Here is a 19,527-nt window from a genome sequence, read left to right as displayed (position 1 = left end):
ATCACAGGGCAGAATGTCTCCAGGGAGAACTCATTCATCATTTTGCCTTTTTGAAATAGAGATCAAATTAGAAGTCTTGTTAAAAGGAAAGAAGTCATCCAGCAGCTTCAGGTCACAGAAGCCCAGTGCTTGGCTGGCATGTGGCCACCCACAGGGCCGGGAGCTGCTGGAGGAGGTGGTGGGCAACTGGATGTCCCGCTGGGCTAGCACTCCTCTTTCTAGGGCATCAGGGAGGGTAGGGGCACGCAGCTCTGGGGCTTTAGGAGAAAAGAGTTAATGACATCCTGATGAATATATGATTGGAGCTATAGTCGTTGCAATCAACAGGTTTTCCTGATTATAAACTAAGGACAAACTGCAAGTAACAGAGTAGTATCTGTTTGCAAAGAGGACTTCAGAGCATTGATCCTAGCACCTTCCACTTCACACTGGGTCCTGTTGATGCCCATGCACCCCCGGCCCCAGGCCCTGACAAGGAGCGCTGCTACCCTATCCCTGAGCCCTGAGTGTGCTCATAACCCCATCCCACCCAAGACCAGTGCTCTCAGGCCCTGCTGCCATGGGATCATGTAAGAAGGCAGGCTGCTGGCTGGCAGCTGACTCTTGGGGTAAACAGAGCCAAATACATGCTTGCCTTTAGTGAGACGGAGGACCAAGGAAGATGAGCAGATCCATGAGGGTGGGAGGGGGCAGATAATGGGTTCATGGTCATTTCCAGTCTCAAAAAGAGTCGCCATTAAGTAAACATTTTCTATCTGTCAGTCACCTATGCTAGGTACTTCATGTATATTATATCCAAACCACAGAAGAGGTAGGTGTTGATGTTCCATTTTATAGAGAGGAAACTGAGGCTCAGAGAAATGTGGTGACTTTTCTGCAGGTCACACTTAGTACGGAGAGGAACGCTTTACATGCAGGAAGAGTTAAGAACACAGCTTGGGGTCAAATTCTGACTCCCCTGCTTACTGGCTATGTGATCCTGGGTGGGAAAGTACTATTCTCTTTAAATCTTAGTTTATTTACCTGTAGAGTGGAGATAATACCTGCCTCACAGTCGTTATGAGGCTTATGTTGGGGCAGGATCTTCAAGTTTTGATAGGGTGCCTAGTGCAGAGCAAAGGCACAATGCACGGGGGAGCTGGGCGTGGTGGCTCACTCCTATAAACCCAGCACTTTGGGAGGCTGAGGCAGGTGGATCGCTTGAGGTCAGGAGTTCGAGACCAGCCTGGCCAACATGGTGAAACCCCGTATCTACTAAAAATATGAAAATTTGGGATACAGGCACATGCCTGTAATCCCAGCTACAGGAAGCTGAGACAGAAGAATCGCTTGAACCTGGGAGGCAGAGGTTATAGTCAGCCGAGATCCCACCACTGCACTCCAGCCTGGCCCACAGAGTGAGACTGTTTCAAAACAAACAAACAAACAAACAAACAAACAAACAAACAATGCACAGGCAGGATTTATTCTCTCGCGTGTCTGCAGGATGCCAGTCTGTGAGGACCAAAAGCTCATTCCATGGGAAAAGGAGTCAGTTCTAAATGGGTTTTCTTCACCTCTGATTATTCTCTCCTTTAATGGAACCCTTGGAGAGCCTCTATTTTCAAGTTATTTAGAAAATGAGACCTCTTACTTAAAAAAAAAAAGCCATGTGGGATTAAATATCTTCTGTCCTCAGAATATTAGGTTAGCGCAAAAGAAATTGTGGTTTTTGTCATTGCTTTTAATGGCAAAAACTACAATTAGCTTTGCACCAACCTGATACTTCTTAGTTGTACTCTTTCCCTCAGTTATCCAAGCCAAGAAACTCTTATTTGAACAAATCCTCAAGAAAGTGCTTACAATAGCAGCCCCTTCCTATTGTTTCCCCTCAACTCTGAACCTCAGTCCCACCTTGCGGTGCACTGGAACCACCATCCTCACGTCATCTATGAAGACAGTGAGCAGCTCTGGACTGTCTGTTACCTGTCACCTCTGCTGTGGCTTCAGGATGGTGATGGAGTTCCATCCCAGCCACATCCTCTTTAGGATGGAAAAATCCCAGCTCCTCTGCTTGTTGAACCAGAAGACTCTGATTATCCGGAACAAGCTGTGTCTCCAAGGGTGGTATCGGGGCTCCTGGCAAGTAGAGATGAGGCCTTCTTAAAGATGGCGTTGGTATTTTCCATGCTGCCTGGAAGGTTTGCATGGCAGCATGTGTTACGGGTAACAAGGTTGGGGCAGTGGCGGGGGTGGATCCACACGGGGGAGGGAGAACACTAGCATGTGAAACATCTCTTCCCACCTGTGAGGACAGACAGCTTCAGGTGCAGCAGACTCTCCTCCAAATTGGAGATGACTGCTCTTGGCAGGCACTCTGGAGCAATAATCATAATAACATAATTTGACATTCCCCACTCTTTGGGGAAGAGAATACACCTATAATAGCCATTTTCAAGAGCCAAGGAGTGCAGCCAGAGCAGGGGAAGGAGGGGCCTGAACTTCAAAGGAGACAGGCCTGGTGGTTATGAACACAAACAGCCTTTCAGTTTTCAAAGCTCCACGGAATTCTCTGTGAAAACAGCAACTTCTGCAACCTCCAATTTTCTTCTTTGTGCTCTGATTAGCATCAAGCTGTTCTCCCTTTGCAATTCAGTAGCCTCTTGAAGGGTGTTTGTTTGCATGATAGGACTGATGGGCAGGTCCTGGCTTCTCTACAGTGGCCTGTCACTTGCTTGCCACCCAGGGCGTCACCACAGAGTGCCCCAGTGAGCTCCCTCCAGCCATATGCAGTACATCAATCTAAGTGAGGGGCTCAGGCCATTGATTCTCTTCCACTGCCCGCCCCCCTGCCACCAAATGCCAATTATTTATATTGGTTTCAGAAACAAAGTTCTTAATTTAAGCCAACAGCTGCCTTACCTGTGAAGAACACTTTCTTTGGGTGTGTTGAATAAAATCTCCCTGGAGGAAGAAGATTTCCTTTCCTACATGTTTCAGAGAATGGCCAACTTTGATTCCTTAAAGGACATGAGCTTCTCCCTTTCCCAGACCCTTCAAACTTAACCCAACTGACGTCATAGTTGATACCTTCAATCTCAAGATAGAGTCTGGTAATCTCTTATATTTGCGTAGCGCTTTATAATTCCCAAAGTGCCTTCACCTCCAAAACTTCATTTAACCTTTACAACAATGGAGGAGGTAGGTTGGGCAGGTATTAGTGTTTCCAGAAGCAGTAGCCACAGCTCAGAGAGGTTAAGCAACTTGCCCAAAGTCACACGGCTGGCAGGTAGCAGGGTAGGACCAAAAGTCTTTGGAACTTTGGTCTGGGACTCCTGACATTCACTGTACCTGCCTCCTATTCTAAAATGATTATGTGATTGTAAGGAGGAGCCAGAGAGTAGTGCCACTTATTGGACTTCTCACTTAGGGACTTGCAGTCCACAGGTGACCCTGGTTTACAGCGACCCGGGGGCAACTGGAAGGGAGCATTGCCTCTGGGGATGGGGTGAGAGTACAAGGTGGGTTAGGGAAATGAACACATTCGCATCAGTCAGGGTTCACTGCAGAAAGAGAAGCCTGTGCTTTGGCACCTTAAGCAGAGAACAATCTAACCCATGGAACAGGGTGCCTATAGCACCACCAGATGGGCTGGAGGAGGGTGCCAGGAAGGACCCCCAGGAATGATTGCCAGAAGGATTCACGCAGAGCTTTCCTAACAGGGGAGACACCACCTACCACTCACCCCACTGAATTTAAGAGCACACGCAGTGGCTGCAGGCCAGGAGTCTGCTGCAGGCCACCAATGACACCAATGCAACTCTCTCTCAGCACTCCACAGCTGGAAAATGGATGCTGAAATCCTGCTACCAACAAATCTGATGTTTCCAGCATATTGCCAGCAGAAAATAGCAAAAGGGGTAGGAAGCGGCATTAGATTAGCCACAAGTTCCCATCTAGAATTGTTGCTACACGGGAGTCTGGGCAATGTGGCTTTTTGTAAGATGGTTTCTATCTTCTACAGAACAGGAAGGAACATTCAAAGGAGGGTACAATGGAAGTTGAGTAAGCCAGTACACAGAGTCCACCATAGCAGCCAGCCTAAAGCCCACTCTCTTGTTATCCATGAAAACCCGACATGCAAACACTCTGACAATGAATATTTGATTCTGAAGTGGATATATCAAAGGTCTTTATTAGCATAGGAACAACCCATAGTGTGCATTTGTGTGTTCCCTAAATGCACACAGACACCGTATCTCTCAAGAATCACTGATGTATTTCATTGTAGAGTTGAGAATTTCTAGGCCATGAAGCTTTCTCAGTTGAGCAGCAAACCTGTCACAATCAAAACAAACAACCCAGGATATAAGTGCCACGGTTCAGGCTTCTGGAGCCCAGAGCCAACACCCTCTCAGATGGAAGCTGGCTGAGAACGTCAGTCCTATCACTGGGTGGAAACAGGAAGTGGCTGTGGCACTGGGGTACCCTAAAGATCACAGGGGTAAGACAGACCCTCAGGGAGGCCCACAAAGCACTGAAAACACTTGCTGCAGGTGGCAGGTGTGTCAGGCTGATCAGACGGGACCTTGCTCTCAAGAACTCCCCCACAGGTTGCCACTTTGAAGTCATCCTAGCTAATGTGCTTGCTTTCTATAGAAGAAAGATTTTAACTATTCCTTCCATTTGAACAACCAGACAGAACTTGAAAGGACCTTAGATATTATCGAGGCCAACCCCCTCAAGCTACAGAGGAGGAATTAAAGGCATGTGGATGTAAGGGAAGGAGCCTCTCTCACTCAGTTCCTGGGGTTACCCCTGCTCTGTGCCAGGGCTCCTTCGCTCAGCCACAGGTGGACACCCCCCAGAAGCACGTGCAACGAGGTGCATCTGCACATCAGAACAGGAGCAGAGCAGAGTGGAGGTCTGAGCTTAACAGAGAAGCCATGGGCACAGTTACAGCCCACATCTCTTGCCCTCGCTCACTGGGGGCCTCGACATGCTGTTCTGCGTCTCTGCTTCTCCACTGTTTCCTCCTGCATGAACATGTGACCCTCGCTGGCCATTCCTCCATATGTTTAGGCTGAGACAAAGAACATGAAGTGGGGGTCTGTTTCTGGAAAAGTAGAGAAGAGAGAAAAGAGGGAAGAGAAGGGGAGGTGGAGTGGGGTGGGGGAGAAGGAGGATAAAGAGACAGGGAGAGGGATGCAGAACAGCGGAAAATGGAATGGAGAGAAGGCAACGGCAGCAAGTGTGAGCAGCAAGTCCCCATCAGACAAGCTGATTCCCTCTCTGGTTGGAGCCCAAGAGCTCCCGTTTCCTCTAGAAAGGCTTTCTTCAGAGAAGCAGCTATTGGGCTTAACCTAGGTCTGCACAGAAAGCATGAGGGCTTCCCACAGCATCCTGTGAGGCACGCAGTCCCAGCCAAAAGTCAGCGCCTCAGCTTAGCTGCTTTCTGCAATGGGACCGATGCTGGGTCAGCCTGGCTCCGTGTCCACAGCATACCTGGGCTCAGCTGTGCACAGCTTCCCCAGAGCAATGCCTGCGTTCACCTGCACGGCCGTCTTCTGTGTGTCACTGCCTGCGAGCCTTAACAAGACCTGCAGGAGGTCTGTCTTTAGCAGGGAAGACGCAACGTTGGGCACCTCCATGCAGTTACCAAGGCAGAGGGCAGCGTTGCCCACCAGAACCTCATCCTCTGAGCTGAGCAGCTTCATCATAATGCTCAACTCTGCAGGGAAGGAAGAGAACAAGCAACAGCTCTTTTTAATCCCCAAATAGGAGGCTGGCAACAGGACATGAGGGGCACAGGTAGGTGTCAGTGGACACCGAGCTTCCCCAATAACTCTGCAGCAGAACTTGTTCACTCACTCATCAGCAAACATTCACTGAATGCATATGAACCTCCTCAACTCCTTGCTGAATCTCTGAAGTATCTCAGCTTCCCAGAACAGTGTCCAGCACAACACAGTTGTTAGATGAATGAATGCTATGTGTCAAACAGGTCTGTCCTCCTGAAAGCCCCTGTTCTTAACCTCTCACTGCACCAGGGTGAGAGGTCCCATCTGACAGCCCCCAGGTGGGAGGCAATGTGCTGGCAACCAAACCTGCAGGGTATGAAACAGGATCCAGGAGAAAGGCTCCAGCTTCCATGGTGGAGCCTCCTTTAGTTCACCTTCTGCGCACTCCAGGGAGTTGGTAAGAAGAACATTAGCAGGCTGCCTCTCCTGGGAAGCCTGCTATGAATAACTACAGCCGGTTTAAGTTACTGGACTAAAGCTGGGCTCAGACTCTGGTATTTCCCTTGTTCACTAAATGTTGAAGGTGTTTTCCCCCCTCCTTCTGTGAAGGCAGAGAACTGAACTTGCTGAGAAGAGGGAGTTTCCTAGCTTTGCCCCTGTTATCTTTGAGCTGTCTGTCAGCTGGGTCTCCAGTCTGGGTATCCTACCTGTGTGCAACCAAAAGGCTAATTAAATGCTTTCAGATCTGACGTGAAACATCTTCCATAAACATTGCTGAAGCCTGGGAGAGGTTAACAGCATTGCTGCTAAGCTCCTCCTCGACCACAGTTCCCTTTGCAGCTTCAAGGGTGGATGAACCTCTGGGATGAGGGCTCCCTTAAGGAAATCATCACTTACTTTTATCCAGTCTTATTACTTCTTCCCGAGCTTCGTGGTAACTATTCGTGCAGATAGCTAGTATCTTTACAGCATAACGTGATGCAGTCTCGCCTCCTGTCTAGATTTCAGAATGAAATCAGAAAAATATAATCAGTGCTATGATTGCTCTTGGCCACAAACCACAGCGAGCAGTTATTATAGTGCTAGTGGCTTCCTAAACTCTGAAAAGAGAATTCTATGGAGAACAGCATATGCTTCCCGGTGAGCAGGCATGGTCCCTGCTGGAACAGAGTGTCACCCGCATCCTCTCTAACCCAGCCCACACCCCTGACAGGAATGTAGGCCTGTCATGTACACCTGAGTAATTGCCTCCAGAAGGCTTTATGAGCAAGTGGCTGAGAAGAGAATGATGCTGATGAATGGCAGACCTACCAAAAAGGGAGGAAAAGGCCCTCCCATATCATTTTCCCATTTGAGAATGAGGACTGACTTGCCAAGGCTGTTAGGCTGACAGTCCTGCATGAGGAACCTCAGGAACCTAGATCATTTTAAGAGGTGACAACTGTCAAACACCGCCCTTGCAATCTCCCATGTGGGGTCTTTAAAAGGCATGTGTGCATGTATGCATGCATGATGCATAGGTATGCATGCCATCAGGAGCTTTTGGTGGGTTTGCGAAAGTCATAATGAATGACAGTCATTGTTCAAGTGGCAGCCTAAACTTAAGACCCCCTGTGCTGCCCCCTCGGTGTTAACCCTGCCCCAGCAGTAGCCCACAGAGCATGCTTCCCTGCCCCACTCAGCCTGAGGCTTTATGAATAAAGGCCACGTGTCACCACACCAACATGGGTGTGTGGACCTCATGGGCACACACATCATAGGTGGGATTCTGAGATGGCAACCTAATATAATAATCTCCTTCACCCTTGCAGGTGAATCCAGATAGCTGCTCTACCGGCTTGCTTAGATTTACCGCACTCATTTCACAGGGAAATCCCAATATCCTTTGGTCACATGGTAATTCTGCAGGCTACATGTCTCATAGATGAGTAGCAAAACCTGAGCAAAACAATGTGCCTGAAACCTACTCAGATCATTTTTATCAAGAACAGAGGCCATATATATATTTAAAGTCAGGCTTGAGGGGTAAGCAGTCTTTTTTTTTTTTTTTTTTTTTTTTTTGAGATGGAGTCTTGCTCTGTCGCCCAGAGTGCAGTGGCACAATCCCAGCTCACTGCAAGCTCTGCCTCCCGGGTTCATGCCATTCTCCTGCCTCAGCCTCCCAAGTAGTTGGGACCACAGGTTCCTCCCACCACGCCTGGCTAATTTTTTTGTATTTTTAGTAGAGACGGGGTTTCACCATGTTAGCCAGGATGGTCTTGATCTCCTGACCTCATGATCCGCCTGCCTCAGCCTCCCAAAGTGTTACAGATGTATCTAATGAACAATTTTCTTATTTATTGAACGATCTGTTATTGATGTTCAGAGTATGGTCTGGGTAGACAGGCAGAAGCAAATCCCTATCCAAGAAGTTTAAAATCTAGCAAGGAAGAAATGGCAGCACATTAACCAAACAAAACCCGCCTTAATTCTGTTCCCCGAATAAAATAGGACACTTCAGTACATTTCAGGGTTGTAACCAATAAAGTGATCTTACCTTCAGGAATTTCATCATTTTCTTTACCACTCCTGCTTGCAAGGCCTCCTCAACAATTTTCAGAGAGGAAGAAAGGGTCCGGCTCAGAACACCAGCAGCTCTCTGAATACAGCAGAAAGAAGATAATTAAATGTCCTTTTCAGAAATGCTGACAACCTTTAAAAGTTAACAGGAAGTTTGGTGAGGCAAAATCAATCATTAACATTAGAAGCAAAATATAAAAAATAGGATGGCCAAATAATAGCAAGCACTGTTCTTTTTAATAAAACTGTCACGGAGCTGCAGCCATAGCCCCTTGCCACCCAGAGGCCCACATTATTTCAGCTTCACACAGGATCAACCAGTTCAACTCTGAAAAAGGAAGTTCTCCCTTGTGATTCCTCCCAGAGCTCTTATATCAGCAGGCCCTTTATTAGGGGATGTTTGATTTCCTGGATTGGTCTTCTGTGTCATTTATCTTTATCTTTTCCTCTGTCTTTTGTTCTAGTTTCTGGGATAGTTCATTTACTTTATTTCCCAGCTCTTCTCTCTCTCTCTTTTTTTTTTTTTTTTAAATAAATGGCAAGCTGTTACTCTTTTATGGATATAACTATCTTTAATCTTTCTCAGGATACAAATGATAGTTACTATTTTTTTCTTCTGTTTCCTGTATCATCTCTATTTCTTTTGGATCAATTTTTATGTTTATCTTGGTTTTCCTATTTATGTGTGTGGCTTTCCTGCAATGTCTGGTTGACTCTTACCTGCCCAATCACATGTACGAAAAAAGCAATAAAATATGTTTGGGTATGCTATGTTTATGGGAAGTATGGAAAGGTAGAGAGGTGGCACTCTCATATACCAGAAAGAAAAATGTTTTCTCCAGTTTCAGTTCTTTAAAGATGAAAGTGTTCTGATTTTATGCCTGGAGGATAGATGCCTGCCAGCAAACGCAGCTCCACTGCCTGTACCTCTGCTCTCTGTTGTATCAGGAGTTCTGAAACCTTGATCCTTTCATTATAAGGCAAATCTGCTACTGACCAGCTATGTGTTCCTCCGTCTGTACTCTATACGAAGGTGTCCTCAGCCCTGCCTCATTAATTACCACCCTAGCAGCTGCTCTCCATCTTCAAGAAACTTGTTAAAATTACTTACCTATTGGTAACCATTGCCTGTTCACCGTCAATGTAGGTCTCTACTTTTTTTGTTCCCCCCAATGGCTTTAATCTCATTTTAATGAGGACTCCAGAGGGAGAAAAGATAAACTTGTGTATTATCAATCTTGCTTCCCTAATCTGCTTCCTAAAGATCCTAGAATTTTGCTACAGTTGACACCACAGATCCCCTTTCAGGCCCAGGACAGTGGAGACTGTGCTAGACTAGGACCAGATGCCCATGGTGAAGCTGCTGCCCAGCAAGCTGGGAAGCACCCAATGTAGCACACACAGAATGCTGGAGAAATCTGGCCCAAGAGCTCTCCTAAATCCCTACACTCAGGTATTAGTGTAGGCCTACCTTTAGGTCTGGACCATCTGAGAACGGTGGTGCTTACCACTTTGGGGGTCAGGGACCTCTTTTGAGGATCTGATGAAAGCTATGATGCCCCATCCATGAAAATGCACACGCACAAAACCTTCACCCTATCCTGTCTGAATTGACTTTGGGGACGTTTAGAGAGTGCTACCCCCAAACAGGGTATGTTGGATCTACTCAGAACCTTTTTTAAACTGTGGAGCCAGTCCTCAGTCTGCAACCCTTGAAAGGCTGGTTTCCCAGATCCACCCTAGATGTGGCCCTGATTGCTTCTCTAGGCATTAGGGCCCTGCCCTGACAGGGAGAAAAACAGGGGTGATCACTTAACGTGAGTGAAGAACACTTTCTAGGGTGATGGCAAACAGCCTCTTGAATCATACTAATATTCTTTTCCTGATGCACTGTGCTGACATATAGGGCTTTCTCAGTTTTCTTATTCAAATGTCAGACACAGAATTGAGAAAGCCATTTCAGCATATATTTTAAAAAGAGGCTAAAACTATTATGCACAAACAACCTCTGGGATCACTGGCTTAAAATACGGGCTTGGCTTTTTATTTTTTCCTATGGAAAAAAGGGATTCTAAATAAGTTGGACACTTGATCTGTCCAATTTGCACAGGATATTTTGAAATAGGACAAATCAGATTGATTATATCCTCTAAGCTGGTTAAATTTCAGACCAAATGGAAGGGGGATTCTTAAGTTGGGTTCCTGGACTCTAGGGGATCCACAGATGACCGACATGGCAAGGAGGTCACCAAATCCCTGAAACTGCAGACAAAACTTGGTGTTTATGTGCTTGTGTGCATTATTCGAATAGTATATCCATACCGTATCTCAGAGACTCAGCAGATTCTCAAAGGTGGCAACTTGAAAAAGATTACACTGGTAACAAAACAAAACAAAACAAAACAAGAACAGTGAAAGTTGCTTCTGGATTTCCCTGGGAGAAACTTACTGTCAGGATTCCTCCATCCTGGCTGTTTAGTAAAGACAGGCACCTTCTGCTCACCTCCACAGCCCAAACCTACAACAATGGGGAGAGGCCAGCAGGAGATTTTAATTTTCTGACAATCTGAATTCTCAGCGGAGCTTCTTCTGAGCACCCTCTCCTTTTTAGCACCACGGCACTGTGCCCAGGTTCCCTCACAACACCATCTTTTACTGCTCTTATTCCTCCCCATGTCTGTCTCCCCTAACTCCAGGTAGGAACCACCTTTCACTTGACTTTGTAAACACAGCACCTCATACTCTGCTCAGCACACCTTGGATACCCAGTCTGTTTTCTGAGTGAATACATGACTGAGTGATGCATCCACCCCTCAGCAGAGCAAAGGGAGAGTGCATCCCTCCAGCCTTTTCCCATTCCACGGCCAGCGTGTGAGTGTACATGCTTCTGTCTCTTCGTGAACACGAGAATGGTTTTATGCCACAGAGTGTGTACAGGTTGTCCCAGGCTTCCAGACAGGGAGACAAGAACGCCATACCTCAGAGACAAAGGGAGCCTGAAGACACAGGTTCATCATGAGTCCCAGGAGTGTGTAGATAACCTCTCTGAACAGGGCCACATTCTCCTCACATCTGGCCTTGGAAAACAAAACAAGGTAACCAATGACCTTTCTGCCTTACAGCTTTTTATGGTCATCTTTTCCCTTGGACTAGTGTCTCAGAGTTCCCATACTCCCTAATTGCCAACTCATAAATTGCCAATGTCATGAACCTAAACGGTTTTGGAGGATCAGAGACCAGTTCCATGAGTTAGTGTTGGTCCAGGAGACTTGGAAGGAGTCTCTGGTGCCTCTGCCATGGGACTATGGATCAGGTTGGCCCTGGGTTGAAAGTGAAGAGTGAGCTGCTGAGACGGGTGATCATTCAACTCCATCAGAAAAATCCTTCAAATCAGGATCAGCCAAGATGGCCGACTAGATGCAGCCAGGTGGAACAGCTCCCACTGAGGAAGAGAGATGACTGACATGCTCCTAACAGATCTTCAAAGGGAAGACGCTGAGAGTAGATGGAGGAAAGATGCAGAAACGGGGCGGAGGGAAGTAACTGGGAACCCTGCATGGGGCTCCTATGTACCAAGGCTTGTTCTTGGCCCCCAAAGGCTCTTGAGGAATGGGTGAATTGAAGTGGCAAAGAGCAACCTAATCTCATCATAGTCCTCTGGAACCCCGGCAGGAGAAATCCCCTTGACCACCACAGACACTCAGTGAGTTGTCAGGGAGAGCTGCTTAGAGAAGTGGTAGGGGTGGCAAGCCAGTTGATGTCGAACCCAGAGGGTTGGGTGTGGAAGCATCTATAGTGGAGCATGGCCAGGGACAGCCATTTCCCTAGGCTCAAATAAGTCCCATAGGAGACTTTAGCCCTCGGGAAATCATCAGACCTGAACTCTGCAGGGTGGTCTTGCCCATCAAACAGGGCCAGTCCAACTTGAGGACCCCTTGCTCTGCTGGACTCTCCTGGGGCCCCAGCCTGGTCACACCTGCTTGCTGAGCAGTCTCGGGGGCCCTGGGGGCCCACACCATAGCTTCTGCACTGGCAGACCATGCCTGACCAGTGGAGAGCACCAGCAGGGTACCCCTATCACCATGCACCAGCCCACATGCTCCCTCTCTACACCACAGCTTCCCCTGGGCCCAAGGCAACTCCCCACATCACTTTGCTGGTGAGTGTCTGATCAGGCAGGTTTTGCTTTCCTTGCCCTGCCAGAGCATGGGAGTGCAGTCCTGCCCCTCCTCTTCCCACTGACCACCACTGCAGATGGAGTATTGATGGGCATAGAGCCAGCCAGCCCCACCCCTACCAGCAACTTGCCCTTGTGCTAGCATGGCATAGAGTACAGTGGATCTTTGTCCCTCTAGGAGCAACCTCCTCTGCTTGCGAGGCACAGAGAAGGCACAATCTTCAGCATGACCACACACACAGTCATCAGCAGGGACCCTCTCCCCCAGCTGTGTTGCCTCTGCCATTGTGGCAAACACCTGCAAGGAGGCAGGCACCCTGACACCTGCTAGCACCCTGCCACAGGTCTTCCGCTGCTGTTGGCATGCATGAACAAGTTAAGGTCTCATTATCACCACATTATGAAATTCTTGGGCTAACATCATCCATTGGAGTGTAGTGACCAGAGGTTTGGGATCACCTTGGCTCCCCCATTGCAGTGTATTCTTAACCTAGAGGAGCCAGAAAACAAAGTCAAGGCCCAATACAAGTCCCTGAGAGTTAGAGCATCCAGTCCAGAAATTGAGAGCTGAATACTGACCCCCTAAAATCTTCTAGAAATAAAGCCACTCAGCTGAATCCACCTTATACCACAATAAAACCCTCAAGGTCATCAAATAAGATAAAAGAAACAAATTTATCCAAAGGTCAGCAATCTCAATGATTGACAGTAGAGAAATCAACAAAGATAAGAAAGAATCCACATGATAAACCTGATAATTCAAAAACCCAGATGCCTTCTTTCCTTCAAACAACCACAACACCCCTCCAGAAAGGGTCTAAACCAGGCTGACATGGCTGAAATGACACAAATAGAATTCAGAATATGAATAGGAATGAAGTTCATTGAGCTACAGGAGTGCATTGAAACCCACATCACGAAAGCCAAAAATCATAATAAAACAATGAAGGAGCTGACAGACAAAATGGTCAATACAGAAAAGAACATAACCAACCTGGTAGAGCTGAAAAACCATACTACTAGAATTTCATAATGCAATCACAAGTGTTAATAGCAGAATAGACCAATCAGAGGAAAGAATCTCAGAGCCTGAAGACAGGCTTTCTGAAATAAGACAGTCAGACAAGAATAGATAAAAAAAATAATAAAAAGGAACACGCAAAACCTCTGAGAAATATAGAATTATGTAAAGAGCCCCAATCTACATTTAATTGGTGTCCCTGAAAGAGATGAGAAGAATGGAACCAATTTGGAAAACATATTTCAGGATATCATCCATGAGAACTTCCCCAACCTAGATAGAGAAGCCAACACTCAAATTTGGGAAATGCAGAGAACCACAGTAAGATACGTCATTAAGAAGATCACCTCCAAGACACAGAATCATCAAATTATCCAAGGTCAAAATGAAAGAAAAAATATTAAAGGCAACTAGAGAGAAAGGTCAGGTCACTTACAAAGGAAAGCCCATCAGACTAACAGCAGACTTCTCAGCAGAAACTCTACAACCCAGAAAACACTGGAGGCCAATATTCAACATTCTTATAGAAAATAAATTCCAACCCAGAATTTCATTTCTAGCCAAATTAAACTTCATAAGTAAAGGAAAAATAAGCAAATGGTGAGGAAATTCATTACCACCAGACCTGTAGTGCAAGACCTCCTGAAGAAAGCACTAAATATGGAAAGGAAAGACCATTACCAGCTTCTACAAACACACATTGAAGTACACAGACCAGTGTCACTATAAAGCAACCACATAAATAAGTCAGCAAAATAACCATCTAACATCATGATGACAGGATCAAATCTACACATAGAAATACTAACCTTGAATGTAAATAGGCCAAATGTCCCAAGACACAGCGTGGCAAGTTGGATAAAGAACCAAGATCCACTGGTATGCTGTCTTCAAGAGACCCATCTCACAAGCAATGACACACATAGGCAAAATAACAGGTTGGAGAAAAATCTACCAAGCAAATGGAAAACAAAAAAGCAGGGGTTGCAATCTTATTAGTTTTAGATGAAACAGGCTTTAAACCAACAAAGACCAAAAAAGACAAAGAAGGGCATTACACATATTGGTAAAGGGTTCAATTGAACAAGAAGATCTAACTATCCTAAATATTTATGCACCAAACACAGAAACATCCAGATTCATAAGGCAAGTTCTCAGACACCTTCAAAGAGACTTAGTCTGACACTCAATAATAGCAGAAGACTTTACCACCCCACTGGCAATATTAGATCATTGACATAGAAAATCAATGAAGATATTCAGGACCTGAACTTAGCACTGGATCAAATGGGCCTGATGTACATACACAGATTTCTCAAAATGAAAACAACAGAAAATACATTTTTCTCATTGCCACATAGTGCATACTCTAAAATCCATCATATTTGGAAGTAAAACAGTCCTTAGCAAATGCAAAATAACTGAAACCTTAACACTCAAATTGGAAATTAAGACTAAGAAATGAACTCAAAACTGTATAACAACATGGAAATTGAATAACTTGATCCAGAATGACTTTTGGGCAAATAAACCAATTAAGGCAGAAATCAACAAGTTCTTTGAAACTAATGTGAACAAAGACACAACATACCAGAATCTCTGGGACACAGGTAAGATAGTGTTAAGAGGGAAATTTATAACACTAAATGCCCTAACAGATATTCCTAATTAAAAAGTCAGAAATATCTCATGTTAACAACCTACCATGACAACTAAAACAACTAGAGAACTAAGAGCGAACAAATCCCAAAGCTAGCAGAAGACAAGAAATAACCAAAATCAGAGATGAACTGAAGGAGACTGAGACACAAAAACCCATTCCAAAGATCAATAAATTCTAAAGCTGGTTTCTTGAAAAAATTAATAAAATAGGTAGACCACTAGTTAGACTAAAAAAAATGGAAAGGCAGAAAATGCAAATAGACACAATCAGAAACAACAAGGGGGATATCACCACTGACCCCACAGAAATACAAACAACCATCAGAGAATACTATGAACACCTCTCTGCCCATAAACCAGAAAATTGAGAAGAAATGAATAAATTTCTGGACACATACACCATCCAAAGGCTGAACCAGGAAAAAATTGAATCCCTGAACAAACCAATAATGAGCTCTGAAATTGAGTCAGTAATAAATAGCCTACCAACTAACAAAAGCCCAGGATCAGCTGGATTCACAGCTGAATTCTACCAGATGTACAAAGAAGAAGTGGGACTACTCCTGCTAAAACTATTCCAAAATATCAAGGAAGAGGGACTCCTTCCTAACTCATTCTATGAGACCAGCATTGTCCTGATTCAAAAACCTGGCAGAGACACAACAAAAAAGAGAAAACTTCAGGCCAATATTCTTGATTAACACTGACGCAAAAATCCTCAACAAAATACTGGCAAACCAAATCTAGCAGCACATCAAAAAGCTTATCCATCACAGTGAAGTAGGCTTTATCTCTGGGATGCAAGGTTGGTTCAACACATGCAAATAGGTAAATGTGATTCATCACATAAACAGAACTAAGAACAAAAACCATGTGATTATCTCAATAGATGCAGAAGAGGCTTTTGATAAAATTCAACACCTCTTCATGTTAAAAACTCTCAATAAACTAGGTACTAAAGGAACATATTTCAAAGTAATAAGAGCCATCTATGACAGACCCATGGCCAACATCATACGTACGGGCAAAAGCAGGAAGCACTCCCCATGAAAACCAGCACAAGACAAGGATGCCCTCTCCCACCACTCCTATTCAACATAGCATTAGAAGTCCTGGCCATGGCAATCAGGCAAGAGAGAAAATAAAGGGCATCTATATAGGAAGAAAAAAAAGTCAAACTACCTCTGTTTATAGACGGCATGATCCTGTATCTAGAAAAAACCACAGTCTTGGCCCAAAAGCTCCTGAAGCTAATTAACAACTTCAGCAATGTCTCAGGATATAAAATCAACATACAAAAGTCACTAGCATTCTTAGACACCAACAACAGTCAAACCAAGAGCCAAATCAGAAATACAATCCCATTTATAATTGCCACCAAAAGAAAATACCTAGGAATAAAGCTAACCAGGGAAGTGAAAGATCTCCACAAGAAGAACTACAAAACACAGCTCAAAGAAATCAGAGATGACACAAACAAATGGAAAAACGTTCTGTGCTCATGGACAGGAAGAATCAATATTGTTAAAATGGCCATACTGCCTAAAGTAATATATAGATTCAATGCAATTCCTATTAAACTACCATTGACATTCTTCACAGAACTAGAAAAAACTATTTTAAAATTCATATGGAACCAAAAAGAAGCCCAAATAGCCAAGGCAATCCTAAGCAAAAAGAACAAAGCTGGAGGCATCACGTTACCCGACTTCAAACTATACTTACAGGGCGACAGTAACCAAAACAGCATGGTACTGGTATAAAAAGAGACACACAGACCAATGGAACAGAATAAAGAACCCAGAAATAAGACCGCATACCTAAAACTATCTGATCTTCAATAAACCTGATAAAAACAAGCAATGGGGAAAGGATTCCCTATTTAATAAATGATGCTGGGATAACTGGCTAGTCATATGCAGAAGATTGAAACTGGACCCCTTCCTTATGCAATATACAAACATTAACTCAAGATGGAATAAAGACTTAAATATAAAATCCAAAACTATAAAAACCCTGGAAGATAACCTAGGTAATACCATTCTACACACAGGAACGAGCAAAGATTTCATGACAAAGACACCAAAAGCAATCTCAACCAAAGCAAAAACTGACAAATGGGATCTAATTAAAGAGCTTCTGCACCGCAAACGAAATTATCAACAGAGTGAACAGACAACCTATAGAATGGGAGAAAGTTTTTGCAAACTATGCATCTGACAAGGGTCTAATATCCAGCATCTATAAAGAATTTAAACAAATGTACAAGAGAAAAATAAACTATCCCACTAAAAAGTGGGCAAAGGACATGAAGAGATACTTTTCAAAAGAAGACATACAGATGGCCAACAAGCACATGAAAAAAAGTTCAGTATCACTGATATCATTAGTGAAATGCAAATCAAAACCATAAGATACCATCTCACACCAGTCAGAATGGCAATTATTAAAAAGTCAAAAAATAACAGATGCTGGCAAGGCTGCAGAGAAAAAGGTACACTTATACACTGTTGGTGGGAGCATCAAGTAGTTCAACCATTGTGGAAGACAGTGTGGCTATTCCTCAAAGACCTAAAACAGAGATACCATTTGACCCAGCAATCCCATTAATGGGTATATACCCAAAGGAATAGAAATATTTTTATTATAAAGACACATGCACATATATGTTCACCGCAGCACTATTTACAATAGCAAAGACATGGAATCAACCTCAATGCCCATCAATGATAGACTGGATAAAGAAAATGTGGTACATATACACCATGGAATACCATTAAGTCATAAAAAAGAATGAGATTATGTCCTTAGCAGGAACATGGGTGGAGCTAGAGGCTATTATCCCTTGCAGGATAAGAATTAATGCAGGAACAGAAAACTAAGTACTACATGTTCTTCCCTGTAAGTGGGAGCTAAAAGATGAGAACACATGGACACACATAGGGGAACAATACACACTGGGGCCTGCCAGAAGGTGGAGGGTGGGAGGAAGGGGGAGAGGATGAGGAAAAATAAATAATTGGTACTAGGCTTAATACCTGGATAACGAAATAATCTGTACAACAAACTCCCATGACATAAGTTTACTTATATAAGAAACCTGCACATGTACTCCTGAACTTAAAAGTTAAATAATAAATAAATAAATAAATAAATAAATAAATAATTTTTAAAAATTAACAAAGAAAATCCTTCAAATCTCCCCAGGGCGAATGAGACTTGATCTGGGGGGGCTCTTTAAGGCCAGCAGCGCATAAAATCCGAGGTTACAGAAGGGAGAAGCCACTGGCGCCATCCAGCACTCACAGAAACAGAATTTCTGGAAAAGCCAGATAACTAAGCAGCAGCTAATGCCCCCGAAGAGGATAAAGACCAATTATGAATAGAAAAGCTAACATACCAGGAGGCTCAAGCAGCCATCCCCAAATTCCTCACAGGCCGCCATGTGTCTTCGGGTGGCAGGCTCAGCACTGAGGTTTCCCATGATGGCAATGCACTGGCACAGAGCTGAGGAGCTGCTTACCTTGGGATCTGTCTTCTAAATGAGAATCGAAAGAAGGCAGAGCCTCAGAGAGCAGGCAAAGGATGCCGCATGATCTCTTGGTGAATTCCCCACTCACCGAAAGGCCCACGAACCAACCAGATAGCTTCATGTCACACAGGGGCATCCCTGGGGTCACACTGGCAACAGGATGGAGGCACATAGAGAGGCAGACCCAAAAGGGTCTTCGCCTAGGGCTTAATCCCAGCTCCTCCATCAACCAGCTGGGAGGACCTGGGCAAATCCCTTCCCTTCTTAGAGGCTCATTTCCACAGCTGTGGCATGCTGGGGTGTGGTTATGCTCTCTAAGGGCCCCTGAAACTTCTAAGGTTCAATAGGGACAGGCTTCAGTTGCAACACACTCTCCAAGGAGAAGCCCTGCCCCCGACACTATTCACTGCCTTATCAGCTCAAATTGCTATACTAGTCTTCCTGACAGGATGACTTCCATATGGGAACAGCGTTGCACATCGAACTTATTGTCAGCAGGGGACTGATGGAGACTGATGAACTCTATCCACCTTCACTTAAGATGCCACCCATATCCAGCTTTTCCTCCCCTGTAACCAGCGCCATCCATATGCCACCTCCACCTGTCCCTACTGTAGCTGTTTCAATAACTGACAATTGTGTAAATTCCAGCTGTGAATAAATGATTACTCAACCGAGAGACAATAGTTGTTCTGGATTGTAAACTGTGTTTAAACAGCCCCATTCACGCTGCTGAGAGTGTCTGTCACAGAGGGTGAAAATGAGGGTTTGCTCACCAGAACGCTTGTGACTGCAGGGAGAACACCTGGAAGGTTGGCCTGGAACCAGACTTGGAATCTGTCGAGAAACCATCAGC

General features: G+C 44.8%; 1 protein-coding gene across 21 annotated transcripts in view; it reads right to left on the bottom strand.

Annotated features, from left to right (window-relative positions):
• Window positions 1-19,527, bottom strand: part of TTC12 (tetratricopeptide repeat domain 12) — a 69,413-nt gene that overhangs the window by 13,222 nt on the left and 36,664 nt on the right. For 11 of the 21 annotated variants that reach the window (XM_045371009.3, XM_074015199.1, XM_065528985.2 and 8 more), the window contains 8 exons: window positions 19,448-19,508; window positions 18,540-18,677; window positions 11,258-11,356; window positions 10,729-10,797; window positions 8,257-8,358; window positions 6,618-6,717; window positions 5,485-5,710; window positions 4,155-4,317 (listed from right to left, as the gene is read on the bottom strand). In XM_045371009.3, the coding sequence (XP_045226944.2) occupies window positions 4,242-4,317; window positions 5,485-5,710; window positions 6,618-6,717; window positions 8,257-8,358; window positions 10,729-10,797; window positions 11,258-11,356; window positions 18,540-18,677; window positions 19,448-19,508 (871 nt within the window). In that variant the 3' untranslated portion in view covers window positions 4,155-4,241. Of the gene's footprint in view, window positions 1-1,965; window positions 2,119-4,154; window positions 4,318-5,484; window positions 5,711-6,617; window positions 6,718-8,256; window positions 8,359-10,728; window positions 10,798-11,257; window positions 11,357-18,539; window positions 18,678-19,447; window positions 19,509-19,527 lie in introns of those variants that run through there. The other 10 variants (XM_045371013.3, XM_074015210.1, XM_074015202.1 and 7 more) reach the window with 4 other exon arrangements.

Source organism: Macaca fascicularis, chromosome 14 (assembly GCF_037993035.2).
Source record: "Macaca fascicularis isolate 582-1 chromosome 14, T2T-MFA8v1.1".
NCBI classification, from domain to species: domain Eukaryota; kingdom Metazoa; phylum Chordata; class Mammalia; order Primates; family Cercopithecidae; genus Macaca; species Macaca fascicularis.
Note: the sequence above shows the minus strand (reverse complement) of the source record. Positions and strands in the feature narration are given on the sequence as shown.